Below are 25,739 nucleotides of genomic sequence, written 5' to 3' on the forward strand. Positions count from 1 at the left end.
GCTCAGGGATCTACATGAGACACAAGCCAGCAAAAAAACAATTCAGGGATTTTTACTGAAAATGGGAAATCTTTTTCTCTCCACTCAAGATTGCTAGCTAAGGGAATGTTACAAGCTTAGAATCACTAGAAACCACTATATGGAAAGCACCTACCTTACAAAGCAATACAGAGAAAGAAGAGCCAAAAGATTGTGACCAGGACCTCATCACATCATTGAAGCCCTTGTGTCCAGTTATATCCAAGAGATAATATCTGGCAATGTTCCATTGCCAGAGCCAGTAAATTATACCTTTTGCTTGAGCACCTGTAATTGTGAGAATGCTGGTTCTTACACTGAGTTTCACAACATTAAATAAGGTTTCTTTACTTTAGGGCTTCATAGAGACTTTGAAATATTAACATGTATTATGAATCTGCATCAGGGGATATAATATGAAGCATTTCCCAAACTTACGTATCTAATGAACTTCTTTTGGAAGGCCCTTTCATAGGACTTGTATTCCACAGAAAACACCTTAGAAAAGCCTAATACACATTACCTATAGGTTCAAACTAAATATTAAAATAGTGAAATAATAAGTGCAGTCACTTATTATTCTGAGTAAATGGGACAAATGGGAATTCATTTATCCAAAACTGTTGATGCATTTTTCAAGTCCTTAAAAATGCTTGTGTATAATTTTTATTTTTACTAAACTAGGGTCATAAGCACAAACCATAGTATATTTTCCAGACTTAATAAAACGTGTGTGTGTGTGTGTGTGTGTGTGTGTGTACATACATAGACATTTCTTTATTATATTGGGGTCATAATTCCTGAATGGCTGTATTTTTGAGTTTGGTCTTTTAAAGTAGTTTTAGCTTCTTGTCTCATTGCCAAGCTATCAGCTGTCACTTCTTTTATTCTAAATGTATCTTCCTCTAGCAATAGCCCCTCATACTATTCTGTGGGCATAAACCAGAGAAGAGAAACTAATTGGAATTGTGTATTAAAAAAAAAAGTGGAGGCAGGTCCAATATGCCCACCACCTGAGCCAGGATAGGTGGTGTGCACTGTTTCTGTTCATGAAATTCATGTCCATGGTGATCTTGGCACCTTCAAGGCCAATTATTTCCAGGTTCCTGCCTTAGTTTTGTATAGCTAAAGTTTCCAAATACCTGACCTTCAAATATGGGAAGTACTACTATATTACTTAGCCAACAAAAGAACCACTCCAGCTTGATAGTAAGCACTGGACTCTGCTTAGAAACTATAAAACGAAAAGGGTTTTAAAAAAGAAAAATAGAACTCACAGTCCAAAAATTTTCAGTTCTAAGTTTATAAGTCATCCATTGGCACTGAAGTCAAATTTCAGTCATTTTTCAGGCATTTTGTCCACCTATAACTCTCAAGTTGCAGTTTGCCTGTTTGAGGGTATTTGTGAGCTTCCCTGTTTTATGATCCTATAATGTAATGGATGGAGTTTGGGGACTACAGGGAGGTAAACATTCTCCCCCTTGTCCTTGAGAGTGTAGCCTTGACCCTGAGCAGGTAGGTAGGCAGGGGCACAGGCTGGAAGGCTGGTATGGGCAGGAAAGATTCACAAAAATCAGTGCTAGACTCAGCTGGATGAGTGGAAACTCTCTGAATCCTTTCAATTAGCATCAAAGAGGCTTTGCAGCCACACTTTGAGGTGTGGCAAGGAAAAGACATCAGGGCTTCTCATGTCTGTGTCTAAAGATCCAGAAGCACCAGAGGTACCTGTGGCCCAGTATATGGTGTAAAAAGGAGCCCAGCCTCGTATTGCCCTAATGCCTTTTCCAGAATATACAACAAATGTTCTGGAAAGTTCATAGGCTCCTGGTCTCCCAATGCACTCCCACAGTGGGGAGAAGCCAGGCACCTGCTTGGACAGCCATGTGCAAACTCTGGGTCTGCTCTGCCAAAGTAAACATCCCTGCCTAGCCTCTGCCCCAGAATTTAGGCTCAGCAGGGTCTCTGTCTTCCCACTTAGAGGCCTGCTGACCAGATGTGGGCTTGGGTGATGGCCGGAGGGTCCAGGGGGCCCATTAATCTGCAATTAGGACTATACATGCCCCCACCTGCCCCTCCTGCTTCCTCTTGACAAGTCCACAGCTGAAAAGCACTTTTAGAGGAAATGGATCCCTCAGTTGTCTCTAAGACGTGTCACTTTGGAAATCATTGCTCTGGAGTCATTAGCTCTACTCCTGCCTGAGCAGTAGAAGTGTAGGTTTGGTGATAGTTATTCTTACTGTGTATTCTATTGCAAAAAAATCTTGAAACAACAAAACTATAACAAAGAGATACTTAGAGGGCACTACATGAAAGAAAAGCCCAAAGCCACAAGGACTGCCTGCCCCACCCATAAAGCAGGCTCACCCAGCACTGCCTTGATGTCCTGAAATCAGAACTGGGCTGTGGTCCCTGCTCAGCTGAAGCTGCCCCTGAGTCCCTAACAGTATCTAACAGGGACCGAGAAGATGACAGTAAGACTAAGGATGGCAGTAAAAAGCAGCACTGTCTAAAGCTGGCTGCGTAGAACTAAGGAAAGGCCCTGGGGTCCAAATGTTAGTGACCCTCACCAAACTCCCTTCACCTCCAAACACTCCTTAGTACTGATTCTACACTGTCCAGGTTTGCCCATCTACTCTGCCAGGCGACAAAGTCATCCTCCAGTTACGCTGTGCATTGGAAAAACTTTGATGAAACTGCTGCAATTGGTTCCATGCAGGTGGGGTGGGATATGCCATCCTGCACTTATCCCCTTCCCACCCCACATGCATATTAAACTAAAGAAATAATGAAATTATAAAATGCTTCAATGGAGAAAATATGGGGGGAGTGCTCAATGGACAAGAGACTTCAAACAATTTGATGATGGAGGACTGACTGGCACATATAGAAGAAGCCATAGCCTAGAAGAGACCTGTGGCAAGAGAGCAGGAGCTGAGAGGCAGCAGGTCTTCAAGACAGAACCCAACAGGGACTTAAGATTTGAAATTCTAAGCATCAAGGAGGGTGAAGTGACAAATGGTGAAATACACAAGGGAATCACTAGCAATGGATACATCTTCCTCTGCCTCCCATCACTGGTTGGCCCAAAAGCATGAAGCCAGACCATTAAAGAAAGCTTATCTTCAAAAAGAGAAAATGATGCAAAAGTAATAGAATGGAGAGTTCTTGAAGCTATTCTGAGTGCTATCATAAAGTTTAATTAGGAGAGGAGTGGGGAAACAAGTTCTTGATCCCCTAAAACTGAGGGCAAAATACTAGGATCTTCAACCTGGAGGTGGGCCCACTGTACTCTGAGCCACAGAATAAACTCTGCTCTAACTTCTTAGCCTGCTCACCTGGTGGCAGACCTGCCCACAGCCTGCAGTAAGCTGACATCACCATCCCATGAGGGATCTCACACCCAAGCAGATACCACATCCCCTAAACCAGCAGACCACTTCCAGCCATCCCAAGGCTTCCGCACCAGTAAAGTCCACCATCTCCTGCCACTCAGCCTCACTTGGAGACTGCTTTCCTCTGACAGAGTTTGCCATCTTTCAGCTCTGAAGGCTCTGCCCAATTTTCCTCCCCAGAACATCATCCCCAAGAACCTCCTGAATTCTGTACTAGTGAATATTTTCTTCACAGTCATAAACCTTTTCTATCTTTGATCACTAATAATGTTTTTTTTAGCATACCTATGCTTCAGGAACCCTAGGTTACATAAGTGAATGAGCTCCTACTTCATGCTCACAAGTGAAAAATATATAGTAAAAATAAGTATGGACATAGTTTTAAGAGAAAACAATGTGTATAAAGCCTTCTATCACCAGGATTTGAAGAGGATTCTATGAGGTATTAGAACATTGTGCACACGCACACGTGTACACACACACACACACACACACACACACGTGCTTTAATAGCAGAATATTTTTCCAACAAACTCAACATGGACATACAAATTAAGAAGAAGCTGCTCTGATCAGAGCAGGAAGGAAAAACCATCTGCTCAGCTCTTTTTTCCCTCCTTCTAAAACCAAATTTCCAAGGAGAGCAGTTAGCAGCTCTAATTCAAAACAACTAAAAAGTAACTTAGCAATATGGGAAAAAGTATTTCACTTTGTAAAATGTACAAAATAAAAAACCTGAGCAGGACCTCTTACCTGCACATTTGTGTATACTAACCAAAGAAATCCTAAGTAGATTCCACCAGTCAGAACTCAGCAATCTTCACCCCAACCTGCACTTTGTGAGCATTAACCATGAGCCAAGATTAACTGATCCATGTATAATCTATCAAACCAAACAACAAAACTGTGTGACCAATACTGCCATTATCCATATTTGCACATGTTAAATAATGTGACTCAGTCAAGGACAAGAGGCAATCCCAGGTCGCTGGACTCCAGAGACCATGTATGCCTTTAGTACTATGTTGCACTAGTCTCCATAATAGCTATTTATATTCTTCTTTATTATATGTTTTCTGAATTTTCTACTTGTATCAACCACTTTCATAATATTAAGGATATTTTAATTCAGAAGCAAAAAAAATGGGGGTTTAGTTTTTAATGCCAAGGGAAGGAGGCAAGGCAAGAATGCCCTGGGTGGCTCATCCCACCTATAGTCACCATGGAGGTGACCAGCAAGTCTTTCCCAAAATATCACAAAGACAGGGCTCACAGGAAATCCTTCTTTCCAACAGGGCTCTGCATGTCTTAGCCAAGTCAATCCCACTCTTCAGCTTCTTCCCTAACAGAAATATTAGAAAAGCTTATTATTCTTGATTTTACCAAACACTGATACATACCTATACTGAGAAGGAAGAGAATAAAGGAGAGTGAACAAGAAATAAAAATCCTAATCTATCAAAGCAGACCATGTCTAAAATTGATGAATCAGCAAGTAGCCATATATGCATAATTTTTTAGGAACATGAAGGAAAGTATTAGCAAAAACAGATAAAACAAAAATTTAAAATTGTTCTCTCTGGGGAAGTAATCATCACAAAGGGTGGAGGAGCTAGCACATAAAGATTATTGCATTTGCAAAAGCTTTTTGGCACTATTAGGCTTTCCAAATCAAGCCTAATATTTCTCTGATTAAAAAAAATTATGAAAAAAAATAGCAAAACCTACCTTCATTGGTGTTCTCCATCTGCTTAGTGGACTCTGGTAAGCTTGGCTGCAAGGTTTGGCATGGTTTGTGGAGCCAGAAGCTATCTGAGAGACAGAAGATGGCAGGTGTCTGCACCATCAGAAAGCAGATATGATGGAGTCAGAAGACTTGGATTCCAATGTTGGGTCTACCACTCTGAGTTCTATGGCCTTAGAGAAGGTGTTTGACCACTCTGAGCCTCCCTATCCCATAAGGACAGGTACCTAGATCCCATATAACCAAGGGTTAGGGTTAAATTATGTAGATCTCAACCCAGGGATGCAAACGAAGCTCATGGTGAAGGTACAAGAAGTGGGGACTTGTATAGCCTAGGCCATGTAAGAGGGAGCTATGGACAGACTGAGCCCCAGGTTCCCCAACCAAGAACTAGACCCTGAGAGGAAACCCAAGTCTCTAAAGTTTGGCTGAAATCTCACCTTCTCCACACTGTTCCCAAGTTCCCTAGTACCATAATTTTAGGATTCTACGAATTCAAGAGAGATTAAGTGTGCCAGGTGTTGGTCTGTGTCCCTCTGTGTTGTGTGAGCTTCTTCCCAACACATAAATCCATCTGACCCTAGCAAGGAGTCCCCTTGAGCAATTTCCTTCCTCAATTCTGCTCAACAAAAATCCAAATTACTTGGCCTTGAAATCAAATTTGGGAAAACCTGGGACCAGAGAACGAAATCTCCAAGTCAAGGCCTGGTCATCGCTATGTTAAGCTTTGTCACAGATCTAATCACAGCTGTCACTTTAGAATAAGCAGGCTTGGAATTCCTAGAAAGAAGTACAGCTTGGGGCAATCTGTTCCAGGCTCTAAGCATCTAGAAGAGCCCACAGCTTCTGTTTATAGCCCAGGGGCGAGTTCCCACCTGCCTGATTGCTCAGGGTTCTTGTTTTTTCTCCTACCCCTGGAATTAAAGCCTGCATTGGTTTAGGGATAGGAAGAGGTTTGGCAGGTCCATGAACACAGGTCCTGTGACTCCCTCTATATCCATGACTAAAGAGACCAGACCTGCAACCCATCAGATAGCACTATTCTTGCTCATATGTCAGGGAGGAAAGAGGTAGAAAGATGCCTGTGAAGCGACCCTGGGCAGAGAGGACTCAAAACAAGACAACAGACTAGGCCTATGGAAGCCCCACCAGTACTGGGAAATCTCAGGTAGTGTAGTATAAAATCTCCCCAAAGATCCCAAGGAATACAGACTGTTCTCTGCATGGACAACCCAGGAGGGTGAACACATGACCTACAGATACAGTCCCCCCAAAATAAAATTTATTCTTTGACATTTCAGACTTGACAAGGATTGATAATTATGTCAATTCATACAATGATTAAAATAATAAACTACATCTGGAGTCAGAGAAAAACCTGAGACCACCTTTGATTCCATGAGCACAAGGTAAGGGACCTGAGGGGTGGGGGGGAGACGGTAAAGGGAGCATTAAGAGAGGAGAGTTAGTGATTAAATGTCATTTTCCTTGAGTCAGTGATTCTCAATTTATTCAAGTGTCCTGGAATTGGTAATGAAGTAGGTTTTTGTTCTGTTTTTCTGTCTTCCCCCCCCCCATTTTGGGGAATTTGGTTTTTGCCCAAGGAATAATTCTCAATAGTTTGCTTTTAAAAGTATTGTGCAATTTCTAAATAAATTTTTTTCAAAATCAGGCTGACACTGCCAAATCCATCTGGTTAAGGTTTTCTGCATCACCTCCAGAAAGATAGCTGCTCCTCCGGGAGCCTGGCCTAGAAACTGGCCTATACAACCTGTGCCCCAGAGCATCCACCTCCTCAAAGATGTAACCAGGGGGCTCAGGGTATGCAGCTGGGCACTTGCACATTTCCTTGGGAGTGAAGCTGATGGAATAGGTGGTCTGGCCCTCCAAAGGAATATTTGCTCGAGGGCCAGACCAAGGGGGCTTACAGCTTTTGGTACTGATAGGTGGATGGGGCACATAGTGGGCCCGAAAGGTGGTCAGACAGTCCAAGGGCTCTGTGGGAAAACCCAGGTGGGGGATGGGCTTGGCCATTTCTGTGCGTTTGCTGTCCCACTGCTTATAGTCGTCCTTGGTGGTAGTAGAGCCTTCGAAACGGAAGCTCTTCTTAATCGGGAGCACCGGTCGGCAGGACTGAGCAGGGGCACCCTTAGGGTATGTGTAATGGGCTTGTACTGTTGTCAGAAGATCCATCTTCTCTTCAGGAGGGACAAAAGCAACTGGAGCTTTGGAGAATAACTGGGGCGTTGGCCAAGCTTGGTACTTATCTCGAAACTCGGTGGTGTTCGAGAATGGTGTGTCTGTCCCCGGTAGCCTGGCTGGAGGCTTCCAGCTCTTGGCAGGCTCCCCTAGTAGGCCTCGGTAGGACTCTTTGTGTGTGGTGAGGCTCTCGAAGGGGATTTCACAGGGTCTAAACTTCTCTGCCTCGTGCACAAAGCGCTTCTCCACAGGGTGTGCCACATAGCTCATCTTGTAGTTGGTCAGGTCCTCCAAGGGGATGTTACAAAGGTTGGGCATGGCTGGGGGTTTACAGCTCCTGGTGGTCACGAGGCCCTTCATGGAGTAGTCATCCTGGTGTGTGGTTCTGCTGTCAAATTTGGTGGATTCCAGCCAGCGTTTGTGTTCTGGACGAAGTAGCTCCCGTCTTGGTTGTTTCCAAGGTAAATAGTCAGCTGAAATTAAAGCAGAAGAGGTAATTAATAATAAATCAGGTCCCCCAACTTGCATGTAGTCTAAAAGGCCTCAAAGTGATAAGCCCATTTCCAAAGAGGTATTTTCTCAGACAAGACAGTCAGAGCTGGAGAGGTAGCTCAGTGGTAGAGCACCTGACTAAGCACTTGACTAGCAAGCATGAAGCCCTGGGTTCAGTCCCCAGTACTGCAAAAAATAGAAAGTCTTCATAACATCCCTAATAAATGGGCACTAACAAAATACCTATTTTATAGATGCAGAAATTGAGGCACAGAGGAATTAAAGAATTTGTCCCAGTTCACTTAGCTAGAAATTTAAAATCACAGATTAAAATCCAGATCCAGAACCCATCCTCTGACCCACTCCAACCTGATTTAACAAAGAACACTGACTATGAGCCAGTCCAGTGTGTTCCAGCCTTTCCAAATGTGATTTTTGTTTCGTCTTCACAATAACCCTTTATACTGAGTATGATTGTCCCCACTTTACAGATTTCCAAAAGCAAAGCTCAGAGAAGCTGAGAAACTTGCCAAAAAGTCACATGGCTAATGAGTTAAAAATTGGAATTTTAAAAATTGTCAAACCTCTCTGGCATTAAGGAAATGCAAATCAAAAATATACTGAGAGTTAGGTTATCTCACTCCACTAAGAATACACAACAATAAATGCTGGTGAAGGTTCAGGGAGAAGGGAACTCTCATGTACTGTTGGTGGGAATGTAAATCAGTACAGCCACTGTGGAATTATAAGTATAGAGGTTCCTCAAAAGACTTGGAATGGGGGGCTGGGGTTGTGGCTCAGGAGTAGAGCACTTGCCTAGCATGTGTGAGGAACTGGATTTGATTCTCAGCACCGCATTGAAATAAATAAAGGTCCATTCACAACCAAAAATTTTTTTAAAAGACCTGGAATGGAACTACCATGTGATCCAGCCCTACCACTCCTTGGTATCTGTCCAAAAGATTAAGATTAGCATACTACAAAGATACACACATGCCCATGTTTGTAGCAGCACAATTCACAATAGCCAAGCCATAAAATCAATTTAGGTGTTCAACAAAAGGTAAATGGATAAAGAAAATATGAGATATGTATATATGGAGACTTATTCAGCCATAAAGAATGAAATTGTGTCATTTGCAGAAAAATGGATACAAATGGGAGCGTCATGGTAAGCAAAATAAGCCAAACTCATAAAATCAAAGGTCATATGATTTCTTTCATATGTGGTAGCTAGAGCCAGGAAAAGGAGAGGAAGGGGGGATTCTCATGTAAATAGCAGAGAGATCAGTAAAGTAGAAGAGGAGAACCAGGAGAGGGAGAGGAGAGGAAGGAAAGGGAAGGTACTGGGGAATGAAATTGATCAAATTATTACTATATGCATATACAAATATGTCACAATGACAGTCACTATTCTATACAATTATTACACAACAAAAAACAAAAAAAAAGGAATTTAAGCCGTACACTTGACTCCAAACTCATGCTCTTCTGACAGCCTACATCAAGTTAGGGGCACCATATTTCTAAGTAAAAATTAAGAAACTAATAATCAGGGAAGGTTTGCAGGAGAATTTCAAAATGTTTGTTTTTTGTTTTTAATGGGAAAGATTATCCAGCTATACTAGGAGATATCCATCTCAAGAAAAACCTCTGCTGTGGGGCTGTAATGGCCAAAATAAAGGAGGCCTGGACCCAAAGAAAATCCAGTGAGAAATGGCCACACAATCTTGAGAAGGAGACACTGTCCTCGAGCATCTCTGCAGGGGATTAAAATGACTTTATCACATAGACCTTCAGGGCTGCTCCAGGACTAAAAGTCCAGGTGAGAAAAATCCAATAGTAGGCACTCAATTCAACCACCTCCACTCTTGCTGCCTTTCTTTCCATAATATTTGGCTCACAGCCATGGCCTACATTGCCCCATTTTGCTCATAAATTACCAGGCCTGAGGTAGCCCATGTGAACCTGGTGAGCCCTCTGAATCCACAGGGAATCCTCTTACAGCTTTACAAAGGTTTAGAACAAATGCAGCTACCCAGGAGCATTGGATGTATACAGTTAATGTTAGTGAAGTCCACAGGTATATTTCCAACAACTTTATTGAGAATAATTTACATAACATAAAATATACCATCTAAGAAACCTTTTCCTAACCCAAGATATTAGAGATTTTCTGTTTTAACTGTTACATGTAGGTCTTTGGTCCTTCTGTTTCCTCCCCATCCCCCAGTAGTGGGGATGGACCCTTGGGCATGATGAATGCTAGACAAGTACAGCACCACTAAGCAAAATCCTAGCCCTTGACCCTTTAATTTTTGAGTATGGCATGATATAAAGGTCTAAAGTTCATCTTTTTGCATGTGGATCTCTGTCTCATCATTTATCTAAAAAGACTATCCTCTTCCATAATGAAATGCCCAGTCATTGTTGAGAAAAAATGACAATAAATTTGAGGGTTTATTTGTGTATTCTCAACCCAGTCATATTGTCATTTACACCTGTCTTTATGTCAGTATCACATTGTCTTAATTACTGCAGCTTTATAGTGAAGCTTTAAAATTGGGAAGAATAAGTTCTTCAACTTCATTTTTATTTTCCAAAAACATTTATTTAAATTTTATATATAAAGTATAGAATTACCTTGCCAATTTCTTTTTTATAAAAAGAGGCTCCTGGTATTTTGATAGGGATTGCTTTGAATCTATAGATCAATTTTGAAGAAACTCCATTTGAACAATATTGAATCCTCCCATTCCATGAACACAGAATGTCTCACCCCTTACTTAGATTTTATTTTTCTCTGCACTCTGGTAATTTTCATAGTACAAATCTTGCATTGATTTTTTTTACTTATCTTTTTTCACATTTTATTTGTTCTAATTTGTTATACATGACAGTACAATACATTTTGACACATAATACATATATGGAGTATAACTTCTCATTCTTCTGGTTGTACATGATGTAGAATCACATTGGTCTCATAGTCATACATGTACGTAGGATAATAACGTCTAATTCATTCTACAATTCTTCCTACCTCCATACCCCCCCCTTCACTCTCCTCTGCCTGATCCAAAGTACCTCTATTCTTCCCTAGCCTTCCCCCTTATTGTGAATTAGTATCCACATATCAGAGAAAAAAATCAGCCTTTGGTTTTCTGGGATTAACTTATTTCACTTAGCATGATATTCTCCAGCTCCAACCATTTACCTGCAAATGCCATAATTTCACTCTTCTTTAAGGCTGAGTAATATTCCATTGTGTATATATACCACATTTTCTTTATCCATGCATCTGTTGAAGGGCATCTAGGTTGGCTCCATAGTTTAGCTACTGTGAATCAAGTTGCTATGAACATTGATGTGACTGTGTCACTGTAGTATGCTGATTTTAAGTCCTTTGGATATAAACTGAGGAGTGCAATAGCTGGGTCAATAAATAAACAGGCTAAGGAACTGAACAGACACTTCACAGTGGAAATACAAATGGTAAAAAAAAATATGTGAAAAAGTGTTCAACATCCTAGCAATTAGAAATGCAAATTAAAATTATATTGAGATTTCATCTCACTCCAGTTAGAATGGCAACAATCAAGAGTACCAATCAAGAATACAAGTAACAGGGCTAGGGTTGTGGCTCAGCGGTAGAGTGCTTGTCTAGTATATGGGAGGCACTGAGTTCAGTCCTCAACACCACATAAAAATAAACAAATGTCCAACTACAACTAAAAAAAAATACAAGTAATAATAAATGTTGGCAAGGATGTGGGGAAAGGGTATAATCATACATGGCTGGTGGGACTGCAAATTGGTGCAACCACCCTGGAAAGTAGTACAGAGATTCCTTAGAAAACTTGGAATGGAACCACCATTTGATCCAGTCATCCTATTTCTTGGTATATACCCAAAAGACTTAAAATCAACATACTATAGTTATAAAGTCACATTAATGTTTATAACAGTTCAATTCACAATAGCTAAGCTATGGAACCAACGTAGGTACCCTTCAACAGACGAATGGACAAAAAAACTGTTATATATGTGTGTGTATATATATATATATATATATATATATATATATATATATATATATATGAATATTACTCAGCCATAGAAAAAAGAATAACTTAATGACATTTGCCAGAAAATGGATGAATCTGGAGACTATCATGCTAAGCAAAATAAGCCAATCCCAAAAAAACCAAAGGTCAAATGTTCTCTTGATATGTGAATGCTAACACACAAAAATGGGTGAGAGGAGAGGAATAGAGGTCCATGGGTTGGGTGGGATGGGGAGAATGGGAGGAGAAGTAGGGGAACAGGAATGGGGGGGGACAATGGAATTAATTTGACTTAACACTCCTATGTACATAAATACATCACAGTGAATCTCCACATCATGTACAACCACAAGACTGGGATCCTAATTAGAATAAGATATACTCCATGTTTGCATAAATATGTCAAAATATACTCTGTCAACCAAAAATAATTTAAAAATAAAAAGAATATCTTGTTAATGCTCTTCATCAGGCTAAGGAAGTTCTCTTCTATTCCTAGATTTTTGAGAGCTTTTATGGATATGAGATCTTGCCAAATATTTTCTATCAACCATCTGGCTTTTGTCTGTTACTTTATTAATATGATATATTAAATTGATTGATTATCTGATGTTATATCAACCTTGAATTCCTAAAACAAACCCCACAGCTTTAGTTTGCTCTATAATTGCTTTTTTAAATTAAAAATAAACATTTACCTAGTTACATTTATAAGCAACTTTCTTTGTGTAGATTTATTTTACTATCTGTATCATTTCCTTTCAACCCGAGGATTTCCCTTAGTATCTCTCATAAGGGAAATCAGCTTTCTTTTTCTGAAGGTATCTTTGTTTTGCCTCATTTTTGAAGCATAGTATCACTGGATATAAAATTCATGACCTATTTTCTTTTAGTAGTTCAAATAAGTCAACCAACTCTGTTCAGTCTCCATTTTCTTTTTGAAGAGAATCTGTGACTCTTGATGTCCTTACCCTGTATAGGATGAGGTATTTCTCTTCGTTATTTTCCAAATCTTTGTCTTTCAACAGTTTAATTCTAATGTGAGTGTGTACCTCTGTTGATTCTATTTGGATAATATGTCTTGGATGTAGAGATAAATATTTTTTTCATTTTTATTGAGGAATTTCAGCAACTAATCCTTCAAACATTTTTATGCCCTTTTCTTCTCCATTTGGGACTCCTATTATGAGTATGTTGATAGACTTGATGGTAGCCCACAAGTCTCTGATTTTCTGTTCACTTTTATTATTCTCTGTTCTTCAGATTGGATCATTTATATTGATCTATCTTCATTTATACCGATTCTTTCTTCTGCCAGCTCAAATCTGCTGTTGAGCTCCTGTAATGCTTTTTTGTTTTGGTTATTGTCCAATTCCAGATATTCATAAGTTATTATTTCCTTTTATTGATATTCTCCATTTGATGAGTAATTGTTGTCATACTTTCTTCATTTCTTTAAATATTGCTTCCTGCTGTTCTTTGAATAAATTTGTTCAATATTTGTTTTCTAGGTCCAACATCTGGGTTCCCTCGGAGATCATTTCTATTGACAGCTTTCTTTCCCCTATGCATGGATTGGACTTTCTTCTTTCTGTTCACGTTGCCTAACTTTTTGTTAATGACTTACATAAAATGCTGCAGCAACTCTTAATTCTAACCCCTCCATTAGAGCTGTTTTTGTTTAGGGAAATATGTGCACTAATTTTATAGTCTTATCTCCCCCCTGCAGTTTGTGGTTACTGATATTTTTGCTCATTTTTCAATTCTTTTTATTTTATAATCTGGCTTCACCCTGTATTAGCGTAGTTTAGCAGTCAACCAATGATTAATCAAGAGTTATAATTAAGCACCTCAAACCAGTAAAGCTTCCACCATTTGCCAATGTATCTATGTGTGGGTAGAGAACATAGTCAAAGATCAGACATCTTATATGTCTGAAATGGCTTCTGTTTTCTGCTGAAATTTCTTGTGTCTCCTCTGCACAAGCCTAGTGCAGAGGTTGATCTCTCTGGAGCCTGCTCACAGCCTTGCCCCTATGCACAGCCTTTCACACCACTAGGAATATGTGTGAGTTATCAAGGCCCACTGTGTTTACCTCATTCTCTGGATCTCCCTGATATATTTCTAGCTTGTCTGTTTATCTGTTTCTTGCCATAATTAGTACTGCAAACCTCAGAAGACTTGCAGAATTTGTCTTCTCTGATATTTTCCCACTGAGATCACTACTATTTTTTTTTTTATCAAAACCTTTTGGTGTGCACTATTCCAAGTCAATTTAGACCTCACTGGCAGCAGAGCTATTATTTGTCACAGCCTAGCCTGCCTAGACAGGACTGCCCCCAACACGCAATGGGAGGAGGAAGGTGGGAGGATAGAAGCAGCTCCAGGACAACACTCACAGTTGCCCACTGCTCATAACCAAGGTACAATAGTTCCTCTTAAAGAAGTACCCTCCATTTGTCATATAACTTTGGTTGATTTCCAGAGTCTTGCTTTTTTACCACTTTGCCTAATTTTATCATTGTTTTTTGGAGGAGAGGATTTGCCAAGCTTCTTACTCCACCATTCCAGAACTCCTGACATTCCCACCCCCGGGCACATTCTTAAGTTTACTTTAGGCCAGTAATACTACCAACTATTTATTCAAAATTGACTTCATTTTAATTGAAAATCTAATCTTTCTCCAAAAGCCATTAATGGCTCTATCAGCATCTTGAAAGCATTAGGGGACCTTACAGTGAACCATCTTGCTGAATATAAACCACATGTTCCACCCCAGACTTCAAGCCTCAATGAAATGGGGCATCTACCTGTAGATACCTGCACAGGGCCTCAGGGGTAAGTGGGACAGGGCTTTGCTGGCCTTCTTCTGTGATGGATGAGGTGTTAAGAAAACAAGTTCCTAAGCTCAAAGTTGCTTCATGTGATTCCTGATACCCAATAATATAGTTTAAACCACATTATTATTCAGCCTAACTTCCTCCACCCAGCATTTATTACACACATCAGAAAAAAAGAAAAAAAAAACCTCCACAAGGCCCTGAAAACCTCTGAATTCCACATGACAAACTATTCACACGCCAGGAAAGCCCTTCGGGGCCAGAGTGTCGTGTCGGTAATTGGCAGGAACCTCTTTAAAAGGGATTCCATGCAATAATGTGTCTTTAAAAAAACTTAGCTAAACCTAAAGCTGAGCATCAGTAATTACACTCTCAATCTTTCCAATTGCACAGTGTTTTGGAAATGTCACAAATTACAACCAAATGCTGCTGAAGCATATTTTATTGGTGGTTTTCTAGACCCCAGAAAAGGTGCTGGTCATGAATAGAAACGGAAAAGCTTGAATATTTTTCTGCTTACTAATGTAAACAGAACATATAGACAAAATATAGATAGCACCTATTGAAATATACATATTTAATGACCTTGGTCTTTGGTTTTTCCCTCCTTCCTTTGGAAAGAGAATCGATATATGGCCATAAAACATTAAGGTTGTTATGGGACTTACTAAGGCAGCAAATTTTCACAAGAAATAAGTCATCCAAGGGGCGATCACCAAAAGCTAAGACAGGAGTAAGGCCCCTCATACATACATAAAGTGCTTCAGGACTGACCCAAGAGCAGTATAAGGTCATGTCCTTCCCCAAACTCATCCTGCCCCTGACCAGGACCTATCAGGTAATTGGATGGGTAAGAATATGTGTGTATCTATTGCCACACACTGTCACCTACAGCCTGTGCAAACAGTGGTTCAGAACTATTTACTCCTTTATTATAAACCTTTGAACTCCATTCCCTGTTCTAAGTGCTGGGAAGACAGATATTGGGCATTTAAGACCTAGTTTTGGAAGCCATGATATCATGGGGCAATAATGGAACAAATGAACCAATCAAATTAATGAAACTATTTGCTATGCTCTAAATGTCCACCAAAATTCATGTTTTGAAACTTAATCCCCATTGTAGTATTAAGAGGTGGGGCCTTTGGGGAAATTAATAAGTCATGAGAGCTCTTCCTTGTGAGTGGATTAGTACCTTATAACAAGGTTAGAGGGAATTGGTGTAAGCCCTTTTTTTTCTCCCTTTCACCATTTACCATGTGCTAACACAGCAACAAGATGCCATATGGAAGCAGAGACCAGGCCTTAACCTGCTAATCTTAATCTTGAACTTCCCCGCTTCTAGAATTGTGAGGGGTAAAAATTCTATGATTTATAAGTTACCAGTTTCAGATTTATTGTTATAACAGTGCAAACAGACTAACATAGTCTTATTTAAAACAAACCATTAAGAAATATAGGTTGCAAACTAGCACCTATGAGTCAAATCTAACTACAAATATGTTTCCTTTAGCTATATACGGATCTGTTTTAAAATCCAAATTTTAGAGGAAGACTATGAAATCGAAACTCAAGTTCCTACGAACCCAGAACAAAAACTTTGCCCCTCTATGCATGCCTGCTCCTGAGCAGTCTACTTTGGACTGCTACTTTCTTTTTTTTTTTACTCTGTTTAAGTAAGCAAGCAATTAACAGGTTATCAGAAGTTTAAGAGAAACAAAGAAAATTGTATTTTCTCAATTTTTACTTTAGCAGTAAGGAAATGTCATCCATGATTTGGTTCCAGCAGTGGAATACTTTTCTCTGGTTTTCAGAGAGCAGACTGAGATGTAATATCATAGAAACAGGGAGGAACGTGGGAAAGCTGGAGACAGAAGAGATTAAAGCATGAGCAAGGGTTGGTTCTGTGAGAGTGTGTGGGGTGTTTATTTTGAGGGCTGAGTAGTTTGATGAGAAGGAGTAACGTGAGTTACAGAAGACTTGAGTGACACCATTACACCTACCCTGTTCTTGCTAACTCCTGCAGCAAGCAAGGAGTAGTTCTTGTTCCCAGACCTCACCCTGCACCTAGGGCCAGGTGGAGGAGACAGAACTGAACTGAGCAGGCAGGTCTCTGACAAGCCTCTAGCTATACTATTTTAGTCAGCCTTGTCATTACTGTGACTAAAATACCTGACCAGAACAATTGAAGAGGAGGAAAAGTTTATGTGGGGGCTCACGGTTTCAGAGGTCTCAGTCCATAGACAGCTGGGTCTGTTCTTCTGGGTTTGAGGTGAGGCTGAACATCATGGTGGAAGAGTATGGCAGAGGAAAGTGGCTCACAGAAGATCAGGAAGCAGAAAGAGTGACTCCACTCATCAGATACAAAATATATACCCCAAGGGCACGTTCCCCATGACCTACCTCCTCAGCCACGGTTACCACTTAGTCAATCCCATGAGGGGATTAATTCACTGACTGGGTTAAAGCTCTCATAACCCAATCATTTCTTCTCTAGACCTTCTTGCATTGTCTCACACATGAGCTTTTGGGGTCACCTCACATCTAAACCATAACATACACCAAGACTAACACACCATGGGAACCCATAAAGAGGGCATAGAGGAGAGTTTGTATTCAGACCTGCCCTATCAGCATCCCTCACCCCCTCCCCTCTGGAGGGAAGCACTTGCTCCAGTTTCATTCCTCCATACCACCTACTCAGTGGTGTTCCATTTCTGTCTTCCTGTAAGCTCTGAATAAAAAAAGAGAATATCATACCCTGTAGAGGCAAGAGGCACACCACCCCATACCTAGCTGTATTAACTCCTTTATAAAGCACCTACTATGGCATCTACTATGAGGGAATAATTCACCAAGAAAGCAAAGAAGAGATCCCTGCCACCTTAGTGCTTACAGTCTGGCTAAGGAGACACATGTTACTTAAAACAAGACTGTACAATGAGTTACAAGACAAGGGAGTGCAGGGCACCTGTCACACATGTAGCTGGCATGTTGGAGGCAGTCTGAAAAGGCCTCTAAGAGTGTCCATTTCAGCCACCAGCTAAAAGATGTCACTACACAAGGAATGACAGACCCAACAGGGGCTATGGTGAGAGAGAAAGGTTGAGCCATCAACAGACTAGAGGTCCCAGAAAAGCCAAGTTCTGTCACAGTGAAGGTGAATAAAACAACTGGTCAGGACAGGCTACTGGGATGCACAGAGGCTTCAGAGGTAGGGTAATTTCAGGCTATGATAACATGCAGAATGCAGCATGACAGAAGGTAGAGGAAGGCATTAGAGATAAGTATGAGAGCCGGGTGCAGTGGCACTCACCTATAATCCCAACACCTCAGGAGACAGACAGGAGGATCCCAAGTTCAAAGCCAGCCTCAGCAAAAGCAAGGCACTAAGCAACTCAAAAAGACCCTGTCTCTAAATTTAAAAAATGCAAAACAGAGATGGAGATGTAGCTCAGTGGTCAAGTGCCCGAGTTCAATCCCTGGTACCAAAAAAAAAAAAAAAGTATGGGGACAGTCAGGTTGTCAAAGAGGTTCATGACAGTCTAGCCCCGAAACTCAGCTCGTGAAAGAAGCAGAGAAATCAACTACATGTGGGGTCCTGTCGGATGAGATTTAGGACTCCTTTAGGAAGATTCTTACACTCCCCCAGCCTCCTCACCTCCACCAGCTTAAATGCTCATCTTGACCAAATAAAAGCAATCTGTCACAGTCCTTTAGAGGTCCACAAACATTTCATGTTTAGAATGCCTTGCCAGGGCGACACTGTACCTCATACACATGAAAGTTACTGATTACAAACCTGGCCTCTGTTCCCTGGTTTCAGTCTTTGTAACTATGCTCCACAGTGTGAGTGACTTGTTACACTCTGGCACAACACACAAGTCTCCACATATTGTCTCTCCTACTAGACAAGGAGGTCAAGGGCAGGTCATTATGCTTCCTAGGACCATGCCTGGTATGTAACAGATACTTGATAAAACATGTTTATATATTTCAAAAAAAAGCTAGAAAACAGGATTTTGGATGATTTCACCACAAAGAAACGATATATGTTTGAGAAAATAGCTATGTTCTCCCTGATTTGAACATTATACCATGTCTTTCAGAAGCCCCATAAATTATTATGTATAAATTTAAAAATAAGGTCTTGAACATGGCGGCGAGAGGGGAGGCAGCGCTTTCAGTACCTCCTCAACAAAGGGGTCAGAGAGACGCATGGATACGCTTAGATATGACCTGCTGAGAAACTCCTAGCAAAATTCCACTAAAGAGAGACCGGCCGGGAATCAGTAGGATTTTTGGAGGTGACAGTCTGCGCTAGACGAGTGAATCTCCGCCACGCAGCGCAGAGGTCCAGACCCGCCAGCCGCTGCCCGCGCGACTCGGCGACTGTCGGCTGCCTGCACGCGGCCCCCGCGTCAGGGCGGATAGCCTCCGAGGCGCAGCGCAGCAGGAGCGGTGCAGGGACTCTAGGAAGAGGTCTCTCGCCAAGCCTTCATGAAATAGCAAACCGGGAGCTGAAACCAACCAGAGACAGACCAGTCCCACCCCTCCCTTCGGACACTCTGGCAAGGAGCCTGGGGCCTGCCATAGCAGAGTGGTGACATCACCAGAGTTCCGCCGACAGAATTCCTTCCCAGCGGAATCCACATTAGCAGGTGTGTGACTCCCACCCCCTCCAGATACAAGCAGCCAGGAAACCACCGGGGGCGTGTCTGTAGGGAAGCAGAGGGGACTCCAGATCCCCACCTCCCCTTAACACCAGCGGCGACACCCAAGATCTTAGCCGCCAGTTTCTGGGGGCGTGCCCACCAAAGGGGTCCTGAAAAATTAAACTGTTGGTTCCCAGATCACCCCACCACAGCACTGGGGCTTAATTGAATGACAGAGAGGGTGTTCATCGTTCGGGATATAGGACACGCGGTGGGGCTGCAAGTGTAATCAGATCCTTGGGGAACCGCCTCTGGTGAACAGGACCTGGCTGGCTGGCTGGGAGGAGGAACAGGGGGAGGGGCCGGATAAGTGAAAGGGCTCTGGACTAACAGGATTGAGAGACTCCCAGGAGCCACCGTACAGGGATTTCTGTCAGCACATAGAGGGCAGAAGCTCAGCTCAGAGGGCACAGCTCCGCCTATTGGAAGAGAAGAAAATGGGATTCAGCCATAGAACAGGGGATGCCAGCATGGCAGAGATCTGATGTCATCGGAGAGCGGCCGAGGAGAAAACTTCATCGGTGCCAGCGGCGACGGAAACAGTTGGTCCCCTGGTAGGGAGGGTGAGTCACAGATACCCGAGTCTCTCTCGCTTTGTCATCGAGCCAGAGGTGAGGAGAGGGGCCGGCGCCCGCGCCCACAAGGTAGGAAGACCTGCGACCAACCTGCAGATCAGGCCCAGTGGTCTGCAGGCGTGGTAAGAGGGGCAGGGCAGAGCCACCGCCCGCGCCGGCAAGGTAAGCAGACCTGCGACAGACCTGTGGATCAGACCAGCGGCCTGCCAGCGTGGTACACACTTCACCCCAACTGGAGTAGGGGCAGAGCAGAGCCTTAGCCCGCGCCCAGATCAGGCCCAGCGGCTCGCCTGTGTGGTGGTCAAGTGACCCCAATTGGAGTGGGGGCGGAGCGGAACTGACACCCTTGCCCACAAGGTGGGCAGACCTGCGACCAACCTGCAGATCAGGCCTAGCGGTCCCCGGGCGTGGTAGGAGGGGCAGGGCAGAGCCTTCGCCCCCACCTGCAAGGTAGGCAGACCTGCGACAGAACAGCGGATCAGGCCCAGGGGTGCGCGGGCGTGGTAGACACCTCACACCAATTGGAGGAGGGGCAGAGCAGAGCCCCTGCCCGCACCTGCAAGGGAGAATTTTCAACTATACAAGAGCAATATAAATATATAGGGGGGGGGGGGAAATTTCAAAAACACAACAGTTTCACCAAGAAGAAAGAAACACAAGCAGTATGAAAAGACAAGGAAAGAAAGGACTACAAGCAATGCAGGTCAGCTCAACTTTAGAAGAGGTAACAGCTGCAGCAGATGGAATGTCAGATAAAGAATTCAGGATATATATGCTTCAGATGATCTGGAGTATCAAGGAAGAAATTAGACAGCAAAATCAGACAATGAAAGATCACTTCGACAAGGAATTACACAAACAAATCCAGGAAGCAAAGGATCAACTATACAGGGAGATAGAGGTTATAAAAAACAAACAAACAGAAATCCTAGAAATGCAGGAAGCAATAAACCAACTTAAAAACTCAATTGAGAGTACTACCAGCAGAGTAGAACACTTAGAAGATAGAACATCAGACAATGAAGACAAAGTATTTCAACTTGAAAAGAACATAGACAGCTCAGCAAGACTGTTAAGAAACCATGAGCAGAACATCCAAGAAATATGGGATAACATTAAGAGACCAAACTTAAGAGTCATTGGGATACAGGAAGGTATAGAACTCCATACCAAACGAATGAGCAATTTATTCAACGAAATAATACGAGAAAACTTCCCAGACTTGAAGAATGAGACAGAATCCCAAATTCTAGAAGCCTACAGGATGCCGAATGTGCAAAATTATAAGAGATCCACACCTAGACACATTATAATGAAGATGCCCAACATACAGAATAAGGAGAGAATTTTTAAAGCTACAAGAGAAAGGAAGCAGATTACATTTAGGGGCAAGCCAATCAGGATAACAGCTGATCTTTCAACACAGACTCTGAAAGCTAGAAGATCCTGGAATAACATATTTCAAACACTGAAAGAAAATGGGTTCCAACCAAGAATTGTGTATCCAGCGAAATTAAGCTTCAGGATGGAAGATGAAATTAAAACCTTCCACGACAAACAAAAGTTAAAAGAATATGCAGCTAGAAAACCATCTCTTCAAAACATCCTCAGCAAAACATTACAGGAAGAGGAAATGGAAAATAACAATGAAAACCAACAGTGGGAGGTAGGACAGTAAAGGGGGGGGAATAATCAAAGAGGAAAACAAACCATGTTTAGTAACATAAATAAACAAATATGGCTGGAACAACAACCCATATCTCAATAATAACCCTAAATGTTAATGGCTTAAACTCACCAATTAAGAGACACAGGCTAGTAGAATGGATCTCAAAACAAGACCCAACAATATGCTGCCTACAGGAGACGCATTTGATAGGAAAAGACATACATAGGCTGAAGGTGAAAGGTTGGGAAAAATCATATCACTCATATGGACTTCGGAAAAAAGCAGGAGTGTCCATACTCATATCAAATAAAATAGATTTCAAGCCAAAGTTAATCAAAAGGGATAAAGAGGGACACTACATACTGCTTAAGGGAACCATACACCAACAAGACATAACAATCATAAATATATATGCCCAAAACAATGGTGCAGCTATGTTCATCAAACAAACTCTTCTCAAGTTCAAGAGTCTAATAGACCACCATACAATAATCATGGGAGACTTCAACACACCTCTCTCGCCACTGGACAGATCTTCCAAACAAAAGTTGAATAAGGAAACTATAGAACTCAATAACACAATTAATAACCTAGACTTAATTGACATATATAGAATATACCACCCAACATCAAGCAGTTACACTTTTTTCTCAGCAGCACATGGATCCTTCTCAAAAATAGATCATATATTACGTCACAGGGCAACGCTTAGACAATATAAAGGAGTAGAGATAATACCATGCATCCTATCTGATCATAATGGAATGAAACTGAAAATCAACGATAAAAGAAGGAAGGAAAAAGCATACATCACTTGGAGAATGAACAATAGGTTACTGAATGATCAATGGGTTATAGAAGACATCAAGGAGGAAATTAAAAAATTCTTAGAGATTAATGAAAACACAGACACAACATATCGGAATCTGTGGGACACATTGAAAGCAGTTCTAAGAGGAAAATTCATTGCTTGGAGTTCATTCCTTAAAAAAAGAAAAAACCAACAAATAAATGATCTCATGCTTCATCTCAAAATCCTAGAAAAAGAAGAGCAAAACAACAGCAAAAGAAGTAGAAGGCAAGAAATAATTAAAATCAGAGCTGAAATTAATGAAATCGAAACAAAAGAAACAATTGAAAAAATTGACAAAACTAAAAGTTGGTTCTTTGAAAAAATAAACAAAATCGACAGACCCTTAGCCATGCTAGCGAAGAGAAGAAGAGAGAGAACTCAAATTACTAGCACACGGGATGAAAAAGGCAATATCACAACAGACACTTCAGAAATACAGAAGATAATCAAAAATTATTTTGAATCCTTATACTCCAATAAATTAGAAGATAGTGAAGGCATAGATAAATTTCTTAAGTCATATGATCTGCCCAGATTGAGTCAGGAGGATATAGACAACCTAAACAGACCAATATCAATTGAGGAAATAGAAGAAACCATCAAAAGACTACCAACTAAGAAAAGCCCAGGACCGGATGGGTATACAGCAGAATTTTACAAAACCTTTAAAGAGGAACTAATACCAATACTTTTCAAGCTACTTCAGGAAATAGAAAAAGAGGGAGAACTTCCAAATTCATTCTACGAGGCCAACATCACCCTGATACCTAAACCAGACAAAGACACTTCAAAGAAAGAAAACTTCAGACCAATATCTCTAATGAACCTAGATGCAAAAATCCTCAATAAAATTCTGGCGAATCGGATACAAAAACATATCAAAAAAATTGTGCACCATGATCAAGTAGGATTCATCCCTGGGATGCAAGGCTGGTTCAATATACGGAAATCAATAAATGTTATTCACCACATCAATAGACTTAAAAATAAGAACCATATGATCATCTCGATAGATGCGGAAAAAGCATTCGACAAAGTACAGCATCCCTTTATGTTCAAAACTCTAGAAAAACTAGGGATAACAGGAACATACCTCAATATTGTAAAAGCAATCTATGCTAAGCCTCAGGCTAGCATCATTCTGAATGGAGAAAAATTGAAGGCATTCCCTCTAAAATCTGGAACAAGACAGGGATGCCCTCTCTCACCACTTCTGTTCAACATAGTTCTCGAAACACTGGCCACAGCAATTAGACAGACGAAAGAAATTAAAGGCATAAAAATAGGAAAAGAAGAACTTAAATTATCACTATTTGCAGATGATATGATTCTATACCTAGCAGACCCAAAAGGCTCTACAAAGAAACTATTAGAGCTAATAAATGAATTCAGCAAAGTGGCAGGATATAAAATCAACACGCATAAATCAAAGGCATTCCTGTATATCAGCGACAAATCCTCTGAAATGGAAATGAGGACAACCACTCCATTCACAATATCTTCAAAAAAAATAAAATACTTGGGAATCAACCTAACAAAAGAGGTGAAAGACTTATACAATGAAAACTACAGAACCCTAAAGAGAGAAATAGAAGAAGATCTTAGAAGATGGAAAAATATACCCTGTTCATGGATAGGCAGAACTAACATCATCAAAATGGCAATATTACCAAAAGTTCTCTATAGGTTTAATGCAATGCCAATCAAAATCCCAAAGGCATTGCTTGTAGAAATAGAGAAAGCAATCATGAAATTCATATGGAAAAATAAAAGACCCAGAATAGCAAAAACAATGCTAAGCAGGAAGTGTGAATCAGGCGGTATAGCGATACCAGACTTCAAACTATACTACAGAGCAATAGTAACAAAAACAGCATGGTACTGGTACCAAAACAGGCGGGTGGACCAATGGTACAGAATAGAGGACACAGAAACCAATCCACAAAACTACAACTATCTTATATTTGATAAAGGGGCTAAAAGCATGCAATGGAGGAAGGATAGCATCTTCAACAAATGGTGCTGGGAAAACTGGAAATCCATATGCAACAAAATGAAACTGAATCCCTTTCTCTCGCCATGCAAAAAAGTGAATTCAAAATGGATCAAGGAGCTTGATATCAAATCAGAGACACGCCGTCTGATAGAAGAAAAAGTTGGCTACGATCTACAGTCGGTGGGGTCGGGCTCCAAATTCCTCAATAGGACACCCATAGCACAAAAGTTAATAACTAGAATCAACAAATGGGACTTACTCAAACTAAAAAGTTTTTTCTCAGCTAAAGAAACAATAAGAGAGGTAAATAGAGAGCCTACATCCTGGGAACAAATCTTTACTCCTCACACTTCAGACAGAGCCCTAATATCCAGAGTATACAAAGAACTCCAAAAATTAGACAATAAGATAACTAACAACCCAATCAACAAATGGGCCAAGGACCTGAACAGACACTTCTCAGAGGAGGACATACAATCAATCAACAAGTACATGAAAAAATGTTCACCATCTCTAGCAGTCAGAGAAATGCAAATCAAAACAACCCTAAGATACCATCTCACTCCAGTAAAATTGGCAGCCATTATGAAGTCAAACAACAACAAGTGCTGGCGAGGATGTGGGGAAAAGGGTACACTTGTACATTGCTGGTGGGACTGCAAATTGGTGCAGCCAATTTGGAAAGCAGTATGGAGATTTCTTGGAAAGCTGGGAATGCAGCCACCATTTGACCCAGCTATTCCCCTTCTTGGTCTATTCCCTAAAGACCTAAAAAGAGCATGCTACAGGGACACTGCTACATCGATGTTCATAGCAGCTCAATTCACAATAGCAAGGCTTTGGAACCAACCCAGATGCCCTTCAATAGACGAATGGATTAAAAAAATGTGGCATTTATACACAATGGAGTATTACTCTGCATTAAAAAATGACAAAATCATAGAATTTGCAGGGAAATGGATGGCACTAGAGCAGATTATGCTAAGTGAAGCTAGCCAATCCCTAAAAAGCAAATGCCAAATGTCTCCTTTGATATAAGGAGAGTAACTAAGAACAGAGTAGGGACGAAGAGCATGAGAAGAAGATTAACATTAAACAGAGATGAGAGGTGGGAGGGAAAGGGAGAGAAAAGGGAAATTGCATGGAAATGGAAGGAGACCCTCAGGGTTATACAAAAGA

At 41.2% G+C, this 25,739-nt stretch overlaps 1 protein-coding gene across 1 annotated transcript in view; it reads right to left on the minus strand.

Annotated features, from left to right (window-relative positions):
* Positions 1-6,525: 6,525 nt before the first annotated feature.
* Positions 6,526-25,739, minus strand: part of Saxo1 (stabilizer of axonemal microtubules 1) — a 44,510-nt gene continuing 25,296 nt past the window's right edge. Inside the window, exon 4 of the mRNA XM_058586334.1 lies at positions 6,526-7,826. Coding sequence (XP_058442317.1) covers positions 6,823-7,826 — 1,004 coding nt within the window. The 3' untranslated portion in view covers positions 6,526-6,822. The remainder of the gene's footprint in view (positions 7,827-25,739) is intronic.

Source organism: Marmota monax, unplaced genomic scaffold, assembly GCF_021218885.2.
Source record: "Marmota monax isolate L192 unplaced genomic scaffold, Marmota_monax_Labrador192_F-V1.1 WCK01_AAM20220418_F8-fsc00033, whole genome shotgun sequence".
NCBI lineage: Eukaryota > Metazoa > Chordata > Mammalia > Rodentia > Sciuridae > Marmota > Marmota monax.